The sequence below is a fragment of the Garra rufa genome, chromosome 4 (genome assembly GCF_049309525.1).
Source record: "Garra rufa chromosome 4, GarRuf1.0, whole genome shotgun sequence".
In the NCBI taxonomy this organism is placed as follows: domain Eukaryota; kingdom Metazoa; phylum Chordata; class Actinopteri; order Cypriniformes; family Cyprinidae; genus Garra; species Garra rufa.
In genome coordinates, this window is record NC_133364.1 from 43,524,378 (window position 1) to 43,536,941 (window position 12,564).

Sequence of the window (12,564 nt, forward strand, 5' to 3'; positions counted from 1 at the left end):
CATAAGTCAGAGCGCGCTCCCGCATCTGTTGTGATTCGGCTGAAGAAAGGTTTGTGTTTTTAAACATTCACAGTGTTTACAGTGATACAAAATGGTCAGGTATTTTTGTAGTTTTTTAAAAGCGATATAGTGGGATATTTGTTATCGAATTTAACATTTTAATACTTAAGGTAACATTTTATGAATGTTATTAACGTTATGTCTAAATAAAGTACATCCGCACATGAGTAAAAGGGGCGTCTCATTTCGCTCCCTATATTATGCATCAGTTTATCGTTAACGATAAACTGATGAATTATATACGGAGCGAACCAAACTCTTAACTTATGAGAGAAACGGAGCTTTTCGAGTTCACTCCGAGTTCATGGAATCATTTGCGTCATAAAATGATTCAGTGATTCGAATCATTCAAATCAGCGCGCGCTCACCGACTCCTGCTGCTCTGAACAATGACAATCACACCAACTGTAAATGTTTACATCAAAGTGAAACATGTTAAATATAAATGAAGTACCAAATCTAAATCATGAATTCCTAAATAAGAAATATCTATAGTTTGTGTGCTTTAATGTAGCTTCCCCCCAGGCAGTTTAATTCTATTCTCTGAATCTTATTCCATTGGAAGCTGATTGAAATAATCAAATCAATCAAATATTTAATTTGTATTAATTTTCTTTCTGTTAATTATTCTGATGTTAAACAGGACAAAGCATCCAAACACACAGAGAACTCCTGAAATCCGTGACACACTATTATAAAGATGGCGTTTATTAAAGAGGAGAGTGAAGACTTGAAGATTGAAGAAACATTCAGAGTCAAACAAGAAGATACTGAGGAACAAACAGGTTAGTTTTCATTCTCAAAGCTGAACTCACTCATTTGTCTTTATTAAAATGTCCAGCTCTACAGAAATTATGTTTGTGAAGAATGTGATATGAGTGTCTTAATTTAAGCAGTTTTATGACAGATTGAGCTCACATGACAAGACAAATACTAATGCTGCCTTTTACTCAACCTGAGAAGATCTTAATTTATTAACTACATGTATTATTATCAGAAGAAATACTATGCAATTTCTAAAGAACTTTATTTTTTGTAACATTAAACCAAATGTCTATTTCTTAATTGAAAGTCATACGTTTCCAAGCCATGTGTGAGAGGTTTTATTGTGAATCGACTTGTTTTGGACTGATAGAGAGTAGGGCTGCAACAACTAATCGATAAAATAGATTATTATCGATAATGAAATTCATCGACAACGATTCCCATTATCGATTAATCGGGTCCGCCCACAGTAACGTACAACTTCAGAGGATCACGTCAAATTACATCACTGAATGACGCATTTCTATAGACAAAATGCATCTAAAAATAGTGGAGGAAACAGACTGAGATTCTGCAGGAGAGTAACATGATCCAAGCTTCCCAAAACATGATAACTCCTCATTTTAAACTTGAAGCTAATAGTGTAATGGCTTGCCCTGTGAGGCACTTTGACAGATCCGTCTGTATCCTCAGTATGACAGTTTACAGCCATATACTTATCTGTAAATGTCACAAATTCACACAAATATTTCCATTTATGCCTAAAAGTCCATTCTGGCAGTCTGTGTTAAGTTTAAATCTTTACTGAATGAGCGTCAGACAGGAACACAGAACACAGACAGGGAGACAATAAATACTCAGTGCAAAAACATTCATTGTGCTGAAACATCTGTCGTTGAATGTTAAATTTAGATTTAATTACAACATGTAGTTCACATATTTATGGAGGGTAGGAACTGTACGGATTGTTAATTAGGCTATTAAACAAACATTCTTTGCAAAAATTCCTAACAACCTCGACAGCTGATCAGAATTAGGCTACTGGCCCGAGTCCGACTGGAGCCTGTCTTTCTCTTTCTCTTCCCCATTGCACAGCTGCTGTTTTTAAATATAAAGTAATTACATTTATTTACGTTAATTTAGAAATATATTTGGAACAGGTTTTATTTGTGAAATTCAAGTTTTTGTTTTTTAAAGTAACAACAAAGGCCAGCGGCAGACAGATCAATTTAGCCTTCTCAAATCATCACGATTTAAATTAAAATTCTTGAGGTGCGTTCACACCGGATGCGAATGAAGCGGCAAGCGCGAGTGATTTACATGTTAAGTCAATGCAAAGACGCGAATAGCCATCCTGCGGCGCAAAATGCGCGAATGAAGCGGCGCGCATTGAGCGTTTCAAGCGATTGCTGCGCGAGTTCAAAAATCTGAACTTTTGCGAAAATCCGCGCCGCGTTACGAATCAGGAGCTTGCTCTAGTAGTGACGGAGGCAGAAATCCGAAACAACAATGGAGGACAAATTCACAGTTGCTGTCTGTGGTTTCTCGGAGCTGTACGATACATCTTTGGACTTTTGTAGAAACAGGAATAAAAAAGGATTTGGCTAGGAAGAAAGTGAGTGAAGAGGTCGGACAATCAGGTTTGTTTTAAAAAACACTCTTTACTCAATTTGACCTACATATACTACATATATTGAGATTATCAAGCTAAAGCTGGCAAATTGAGCTCATTCACCTATTTTACAACTACTTTCCCGCTGACGAGTGGCAGACGCCCCTCCCATGACGCAAATTCGCGTCTGTTGTGACAATGAAAATGTCACGCGCGAATGACGCCAGTAAACTCAAATGTACAAGCGTTCAACTTAGGGATGTGCGGTATACCGGTACGGTGAAAATACCGGTATTTATTTTTTTTTAAACGGTACAATATCAAAAGTTTGCTCAGTTCGGTATTTCATCTGCTGTTCCGATTTTCACCACTATGCGGCAGTGTTCCGCAAACTGGCGTAAAACCGGCAAGCTTGATAACAGACAAACGGCAATAGATCACACAGATGAAACGCGCTCTGCAGCTGGTCAAAGGAGCTAGCAAAAAAATAAACACTGAAAAGATATGTATATGTGAACCCATTTTATTCAGTCCCAAAATCACAATCCAACCTGTATCCTCTACTCTGTTGGGTTTTTTGTTGTTGTTGCATTCTGGTTGCATTCACATTTTCTTTTTGATAAAGACTGAAAATATGTGACCCTGGACCACAAAACCAGTCATAAGCTTACATTTTACAAAACTGAGGTGTATACATTACCGCTGGAAGTAGGGGTGCTGAGGGTGCTGCAGCACCCCCTGGCTCCGAGCTAAAGAAAAAATGGGGGTGCGGACAGATAATATTGGATAAGTCGGATAAGGAAGCAGATCTACCCCAAAATAAATAAGGTTTCTCTTTTTTTAAACGAATGCTTAATTTGTGGTTTACCGTTATTTTTTTAAGAAAACACAGCAACGATAAAGACCAGCTCATTTATTTTAAATGAATAAATTAAAGGTTTATTAACAATGGTTATCTTGCTTTTGGATTCGCCACCAGTCATTTCGCATAATTCTCGTCACATATCACTCCTGCCGCTCAGAGCTGCTTGGAACAGACTCGCTGCGCTCCCTCAGATCTGTAGCCTCCCATGTTCAACTGAACTACATTTATTTTATTTCTATAAAAAAAGCCACATTTACCGTCTCTAATTCAGCTAGTATGTCTTTGCACTTTTCAGAGCACCGTCACACTCACTCAAATCCATTGTATGAGGTATGCCTTAATAAATTAAACTCCTTATTTAAATTTTAATTAAATTTATTAAAATGCTGTGGTTTCCTCAAATTCATTCCATGTGGCTTATTCAGGGCATACCGATTAAACTCATTCCCGGTTTTCACTAGTCGGTCGTGCTGCACAGCAAAGTAATCAAAGCAATGTACTGTAACTTCTGCTCAGAAACACCTCACCCTAGCTGATACTTTATTTCAACTTTCCGATTATTTCATAAATTTTTATTAAAAACAAATGACTTTCCGATGTGATATAAGGGAAAATGGAGACGATTTCGAAAATTATTTCACCAAAAGGCGGACGCGAACCTGGGTCTCCCGCGTCAAAAACAATGTGTTAGACGTATTATCACTTACGCCACTGAAAACGTGCTGAAGAAGTCATCTACTGTAATATTTGTAAATATGGCCTATTTGCATTGTAAAAACATTAAATAAAAGGTAGACTACAGAAAATGCCATATACTACAGCAATTTACCCACCCACATTTATTTTCCTTCCGATGACCATGATACAAAGCCACTTACAAAAGAGAACAATGGAAGCAATCAAAAACAACAAAATAGCAACTCTTTTTACTAATAACTTTGCTCTTAGTAAAACTCCACACCCGAGCCCCCCACAAACTTTTTTTTCTCTCAGCCCCCCCAGCTCAAAATACGTTCCCGCGGCTATGGGTGTATATATCAACAAAGATCCTAGTATCGTACCGAAGTCAAAATTGTGGTATCGAGCCATCCCTAGTTCAACTACGCGCGAATAGCGCCTTTTTTCCGCGCAAGTCGCGTCCGGTGTGAACGCACCATTAGATAAAAAAAAAAAAAAACTTAAAGCATACTACAATATTAGTTTAATCGTTTAACCTAGATAAATGTGTACAAATAGGCGCATATCCAATCGTTTGTGGGTAGAGTCAAAGCTTTGCAGGACATGGAGGTGCAAGCGCCAAGTGAAACTTCATTTTTGTTCATGAAGGTAAGAGCAATAAATTTACTTTAAATTATTACATCACTACTATAAAACGAAATAATTTAAATCGAAAACAAAACTTCATGAGCTGTAGGTGTAACGTATCTGGTCTTCCCTGTCATCATGAACTCTTGCACCACACTTCATGGACTACAATCCCCATAAGCCACTGCACCAATCACTGCACACATCTGTTCCTCGTTTCCCACTGAACTGATTGCTGCATACACCTGTTTATCATTTACCCACATGCATTTAAGCCACTCACACACACAGCCACCTTGCGAAGTCTAATTGTTCCCATGGTCAGTATTCTAAGCGTGTTTCTCTGTATTGGATTACCTGTGTATGACTCTGGACTGTGTACCCCGTTATTGATTCCTGCTGCCTGCCATTGTTGGATTATCTGTGTATGACTCTGGATTGTGTACCCCGTTATTGATTCCTGCTGCCTACCATTGCGACCACTGCTTGAGTATTGAACTGTTTCCCGGATTACCTACGTTGTTCCTGTTTTCTGGCGTTTACTCCTGCCTGTTGACTATTCTAATAAAGCCTTGCAAATGGATCCGCACGTCTCTGACTCCTCCTTGTGACAGAAGACTTCGCCAAACCAGGATCCAGCGGCTTTGTTTCACCCCCAGCATCATCATGGACCCAGTCAACCAACTTCTGCTTCTCCGACAAGGAGATCGCCCCATCGAGGAATATGTTCTCCGTTTCTGTGAGTTGTTGAATAACACACCATTTTTTGATGAAGTTTACTTCAAGGACTTGTTTCGGATGGGACTGAATGAACCTGCTAAATCTATGCTGCCTGGAGGGGAATTCAGATGCCCACTAAGGGACGTTATTCAGTATGCGTTGTTGCTATGTGGCTCTCCTTTAACTGTGGGTGTTTTGGAGGAGTCACATCGCAAGATGGCCGCCCTTCCAGAGCACCCTCCAGTGTCTGCGCCGCCAGGGCGCCCTCCAGTGACTGCGCCGCCAGAGCGCCCTCCAGTGACTGCGCCGCCAGAGCGCCCTCCAGTGACTGCGCCGCCAGAGCGCCCTCCAGTGACCGCTCGCTCAGAGCCTGCTCTTCCAGAGTCTCCGCTGGAGACGCCCAGCCCTCCTGAATCTCCGCTGGGGTCGTCCAGTTCTCCAGAGCCCGCTCCTCAAGAGCGTCGTCCAGAGCCCGCTCCTCAAGAGCGTCGTCCAGAGCCCGCTTCACAAGAGCGTCGTCCAGAGCCCGCTTCACAAGAGCTCCGCTCCACTCCGCTGGTTCAGCCCTGCCTTCCAGACACTCCGCTGGTTCAGCCCTGCCTTCCAGAGACTCCGCTGGTTCCGCCCAGCCTTCCAGAGACTCCGCTGGTTCCGCCCAGCCTTCCAGACACTCCGCTGGTTCAGCCCTGCCTTCCAGAGACTCCGCTGGTTCCGCCCAGTCTTCCAGAGACTCTGCTGGTTCCGCCAAGCCTTCCAGAGACTCCGCTGGTTCATCCCTGCCTTCCAGACACTCCGCTGATTCAGCCCTGCCTTCCAGAGACCCCGCTGGTTCCGCCCAGCCTTCCAGAGACTCCGCTGGTTCAGCCCTGCCTTCCAGAGACTCCGCTGGTTCCGCCCAGCCGTCCAGACACTCCGCTGATTCAGCCCTGCCTTCCAGAGACCCCGCTGGTTCCGCCCAGCCTTCCAGAGACTCCGCTGGTTCAGCCCTGCCTTCCAGACAATCCGCTGGTTCAGCCCTGCCTTCCAGAACCTCCGCTGGTTCAGCCCAGCCTTCCAGAGCCTCCGCTGGTTCCGCCCAGCTTTCCAGAGACTCCGCTGGTTACATCCAGTCGTCCTGAGATTCCTGTCTGCCCGGTTCTGGTCACGGAGCTCATGCATGGACTATTCCCACCCACCCTCCCTACTGCTCCAGTCCTGCCACCTCTGTCTCCTGACAGTCCCTCTGCTCACCCACATCCCACCTTCGGTGCAGAGGACTGGCCGTGGGACTGCCAGTCTCCATCGGTGTTCAGACTGAAGGATCCCTCACCATCACCTCCAGTCTCAGAGTCCTGGACTCCACCTCGGTCCTCCGACCCTGCGGCTCCACCCCGGCTCTGTGCTCCCTCGTCTCCGTTGTCGGCCGTCGGCCCAACAGCTCCTCCGGGCTCCATCGTCTCTCCGGCTCCGCCCCGGTCAGTCGTCACCCCACCTTCGCCTCTGGACTCTACTCCTCCGGCTGCGCCTCGTCACTCCGTCCTGCCGGCTCTGTGGACCTCCTCCCTCCCGTGGGCACAGCTTCGATCCTCTGTCACTCCGGCTCCGCTGCGTACCTCCGGACCTCCATCTCCGCCGGGGTCGCCAGAGCCTTGGGTTCCGCCTTGGCCCTCCGGATCCTCTGTGTCGCCCAGGACCATCGACTCTCCGGTTCCGCCTCGGGCTCCACCGGCTCCACCTCCGTCGGTCGGCCCCATGCAGGAGCCAACCCTTCCTCCTCCATGGCTTCTCCCTCCGTCGGCTCCGCCTCATTTCGTGGTTCCAGTACCCCTACATGGACCTGGCCCTCCATCCCTCCCCCTGTTCCGCCTCCGCTCCACCACCCTCAAGATTGTAAAGGTGGTTAGAGCGTCTGGAAGCCGCTCCTTGTGGAGGGGCTATGTAACGTATCTGGTCTTCCCTGTCATCATGAACTCTTGCACCACACTTCATGGACTACAATCCCCATAAGCCACTGCACCAATCACTGCACACATCTGTTCCTCGTTTCCCACTGAACTGATTGCTGCATACACCTGTTTATCATTTACCCACATGCATTTAAGCCACTCACACACACAGCCACCTTGCGAAGTCTAATTGTTCCCATGGTCAGTATTCTAAGCGTGTTTCTCTGTATTGGATTACCTGTGTATGACTCTGGACTGTGTACCCCGTTATTGATTCCTGCTGCCTGCCATTGTTGGATTATCTGTGTATGACTCTGGATTGTGTACCCCGTTATTGATTCCTGCTGCCTACCATTGCGACCACTGCTTGAGTATTGAACTGTTTCCCGGATTACCTACGTTGTTCCTGTTTTCTGGCGTTTACTCCTGCCTGTTGACTATTCTAATAAAGCCTTGCAAATGGATCCGCACGTCTCTGACTCCTCCTTGTGACAGTAGGCCTTATTCATAATGATTTAGGCTTTAAAAGCGTGTGAGCAGATGGCAAGTCAGGATCGTCAACTTCATCTTTGCGACACTCAGAGACACTCAGACTCAGAAAATACTAGTTTATTAATAAATAATTTGAATATCTACTTTTTCTCCGCCACATTCATGGTAATTACTTTAGCTGGGGCTTTGCGGCCAGTATAATCTTACTGCGTGCATCTGAACGCTGAACTCTTTATGCTTGTTAGAGTGTTTTTCTTCAAATATTTGTCTTTTCTCTTTATTATGACAGGTGAATTGTTGTAAATTGTTAAGCACTGTGTTTTCATAGCATTCAGAATGTGGAATAGTGTGATTAAAAATCGATTCATCGAAAAATTAATCGGCCAACTAATCGATTATTAAAATAATTGTTAGTTGCAGCCCTAATAGAGAGAAACACTCGTCTATGCGGCATGCCATTCAGTCTATGCCATTGTAAAGCTTGGGAGTGCCAGGATTATTTTTTGATATAACTCTGATTGCATTCGTCTGAAATAAGGAAGATAAAAATGAGGAAGTCATATACACCTAGGATGCATGTAGGGTGAGAAAATAATACCCTACAGCCTAGGACCCGTATGTACTGATGCGCTCACCTGTTGACAATTCCGAACGCCTTCCTACAGTCGCTTAATAAAAGTGGGCTTTCCACACAAAAAAGTGCATCATTAGTATGAGAAAAAAAATTGATTTGAACTGTTTCGGTCTGGGATCGGGCTCGGACATAGATATGTTAATGGTTGTCGGACGTGGGCCGGGCTCGGACAGAAAAATGCGGCCCGATCCGCACTCTAGTGCAGATAGTTAATAGCGCCCCCAATGAACAGTCAGCAAATTTAACCTACATCAGCCAGCTTGAATGTCTCAGTAAGTCTGTTCTGTCATTTCACGAGCGCCTACCATTTTCATCCTCCCCTATTAATTCAATAAATTAGCCATTGTTTTGGTTGTGGCTTGGAAAAAATCTGGGCTGAGGCCAATCTTTATTGCAGACCCCTGCCCTACAGTATTGTTGGTCCTATCATCAGCCTGTGAGACCGCCGATACATGATATTATCATTATTGTGTTACTGTATTTGATTATTTGCATGTCTGAAACCAGCTCCAGCATAAGGCTAGTGAAGCTGTCTACACTGTATGAAGAATAAATCTCTTACCATACACTGCAACCGATGATCATCACTTCTGACTTATCACTTGTGTTACATCAACCGTGGCTCAGCCTGTGCTTGGACCCTCTGTATCACACGTCAACGGCGAGGCTCCAACACGGCTACTGGAGCAGTTTCCGGACACTTTAGACAAAGCTCACATTTATGTGAAGCATCCCAGAAGCGGCTGTCAACGCGAAAGGGGAATCGCTAGTTTTGAATTTCTGTAGGCGGGAAACCGCGTTGTGACATCATAGCTTCTGGAAAACAAATGCTGTAGTCCAAAGAAGCCGTTCGTTGTAGTTCTTGAAAAGAGATTTTTTTAAAGAAGTGAAAAAGCATAAAAGGACCCCCTTAAAAAAGGGGTTTCAAACTCCAGTCCTGGAGGGCCACAATCCTGCAAAGTTTAGATGTCTAATTAAACACACCTGATCCAAGTCCTTCAGGCTTAATTGAAAACTGCATAGTATGTGTGTTGGAGCAACACTGCAGTGCTGCGGGCCTCCAGGAACTGAGTTTAACACCCCTGCTTTAAAACCTGTTTTCAAAAGCTTGTTTTTTCAGGCCTCCAAAATCAGGTTGTCGTGTAAATGAACAGCCAAAACTCAGAGACAAGGATAGCCGAAGTCTGGAGCTATGTGCGTGCCAAAAAGTAAATGGGTTCAACAGAAACTACTCCTAACCACCCACACTCTGACAGACAGCTTTGTCCACCAATCATGAAGACATTTCTCTTCTCCCCAACCCTCTGTATGCCTGAACCTTTCATCATGTGCATTGCTCCTGAACTGCAGTTATTCCTACTTGGAGAACTCTTGAAAAATTTAGTTATTAGTGAAAAATGTGTCCTATAAACATTCCCTTAATATATTGATATCTCTTGTCTTGTGCCATTAAGCTGCTGTTTTAAACTTGTATTTGTTTGTTTTTCACCTTAGACCTAATGGCGCTGAAAGAGGAGGAAGTACTTGATGAAATTAAAGAGGAAGATCAATATGAGAATCTTCAGAGTATCAGCGAACAAGAAAACCTTAAAGTTCACAGAAGAATTCAGACTGGAAAAAAGCCATTCACCTGTCAACAGTGTCGTAAAAGTTTCACTAGTGAAATAGGTCTTAAAATCCACATGAGAATTCACCCTGGAAAAAAAACGTTCACCTGTCGACAGTGTGGAAAAAGTTTCACTAGAAGAGGTCTTAAAGAACACATGAGAATTCACACAGAATTGTGTCCCTTTACCTGCCAACGATGTGGAAAAAGATTCATTCGTAAAAGAGATTTTGTAAGCCACATGAGCATTCACACTGGAAAAAAGCCTTTCACCTGCCAACAGTGTGGAAAAAGTTTCACTCGTAAAACAAGTCTTAAAGAGCACATGAGAATTCACACAATAGAGTGTCCCTTTACCTGCCAACAATGTGGAAAAATATTCACTCGTATAATAGATTTTGTAAGCCACATGAGCATTCACACAGGAAAAAAACCTTTTACCTGCCAACAGTGTGGAAAAAAATTCACTCGTGAAAGAGGTCTTAAAGAGCACATGAGAATTCACACAGGAGAGTGTCCCTTTACCTGCCAACAGTGTGGAAAAAGTTACACTCGTGAAAGGAATTTTGTAAGCCACATGAGTATACACTCTGGAAAAAAGCCTTTCACCTGCCAACAGTGTGGAAAAAGTTTCAGTCGTAAAGCTGCTCTTGACTGGCATGTGGGAATTCACACTGGAGAGAAGCCTTTTTCCTGCCAACTGTGTAGAAAAAGCTTCACTTGTAAAGTATATCTTAACAGGCACATGATGACTCACACTGAAAAGAGCCCATAAAATTGCCCTCATTGTGGTAAAAGTTTCAGAAAAACATGGAAACCTTAAAGTCCATTTGAAAATTCACACTAGGGCCATGAACGATCCAGTCTGAAGGCTTTTCCATTGATTTGCTGTAGTAACAATTACTGCACCCTGGTATTTTAGCCTAAATATGAAATGTGTATGGAATTGTATTATATTAATGTAGGCATTTATTTCTGCAATAAAGGGGACCTTTCACTATTTGTTAATACCCCAATCGATTTCAGACACTCAGAAGCAAACTGAACCGAGACCAAACCAAGAGGTGGTCTTTCGGCTAAAAGTAATGTACTGCCATATATTATTGTAATTCATTTTTTTGTATACAGATTTAATTAAATTTTATAATTTTTATATAGAATTAATTGTAAAGTTACTACTGATATTCAATTCAAACAGACACAATTATTCCAAAATATCACATTCTTTATTTAAACATTGCATATATAACACTGAAACACAGAAAAAAATATTCCAATGCTGGAACACTGCATCTTCACTCTTTCTCCCATCAAATGGCATTACAGGTGCTGCTCCAAAACGTAGGACACCTTTGCTCACCACTTTGTCCACTTTGTTACACAGAGAAATTTGTTCCCTGAAAGAAAAAAACAAAAAGGAAATTACACATTTGTAAAAGACAAACCCCCATATGGAATACACAAACCTCTCAAAATCATAGTGAAGTTATCTTACCATGAATTATTAGTCCCAGCGTGGCTGACCTGCTCTTGTCCTCTGTGATGCTTCATTTGAGTTTCCTTTAAACACACACACAAAATGCAGTAAATATTAAATTCAATTAAAAAAAAAGGCAGCTGGTCATAAAACTTTTGTTTAACCTAGTTAACATACGATTTTGTATTCTCAACTATAGGCTACTGCTGAACATTAAATAACACCTGAACAAAATTTCACATTAGCTAACTTACTGTTAATATAAGATTATGCTTTGCGCGGTAAAATAATTTTATTTGGTAATTTAATAAGCTGACAGCGTCGTTTGTTAATTGAAAGTAGCCTACAGCGCAGTTTACCGTGGTAAAGTTTATGTACCATAATGTTGACGAGTAAATGTTACAAGGTTAAACTGTTGGGCAAAAATCTGACAAACCACACACTAACAGACATACAAATAACAAAAATATATATATTTTACCTTGCTTGCTTGTAAGGTGCGTCAATACACAGCGCAGATGCTCTCCGGAACTCTCCCCCTCTCGGGTTCCATCCCCGGGGGAAACCCCCGTCGCTGCCTCGCTGGTTCCGTGTCCTCAGACTCGAGCGGCGCAACGCGACAAAAGACAGTATAGAAACTATTATAATCCGTGAAACTATCCACAATAGATGCAGGACAGTAAACTGGTGGCCCAGTATATTTCTGAAGTTCAGCAGTACTCTAAATACGCTGTTCCACTCGCACTGTTTCTGAAACGAAGGATAAACTCCTGTGGCGCAAAATCCTGTCAGTCAAAATGTAAAAGAAATGAGGAAAAGAATTATCTCAATGGAGTGGCGCCAAAGAGGTCATTACCACAAATTACGTAGTATACCTAAATTTTTAAAAATACAGTTAGTCTCTGTATGTGGTGTTTGACGTCACAGAAAATTAATAACAGGGAATTACAGTTATTTACTTTAAAGGGAATTTGCTGTTTTATACTGGGTGATATACAGTAAAAAACTGTAGAAATTACAGAAATGTCTAACAGTGTAGGCTAAGTGTAATATGACCATCAGGGGCAGTTATCTAAATCAGAGAAAAATATAGGAGCGGGTGG

At 42.7% G+C, this 12,564-nt stretch overlaps 1 protein-coding gene across 1 annotated transcript; it reads left to right on the top strand.

Annotated features, from left to right (window-relative positions):
* The first annotated feature begins 707 nt into the window (after positions 1–707).
* LOC141334067 (uncharacterized) lies at positions 708–10,984 on the top strand. Its single transcript, XM_073839220.1, has 2 exons — positions 708–845; positions 9,873–10,984. The coding sequence occupies exons 1-2, from the start codon at positions 761–763 to the stop codon at positions 10,757–10,759; spliced, it is 972 nt and encodes a 323-aa protein (XP_073695321.1). The 5' UTR covers positions 708–760; the 3' UTR covers positions 10,760–10,984.
* The last annotated feature ends 1,580 nt before the right edge of the window (positions 10,985–12,564 follow it).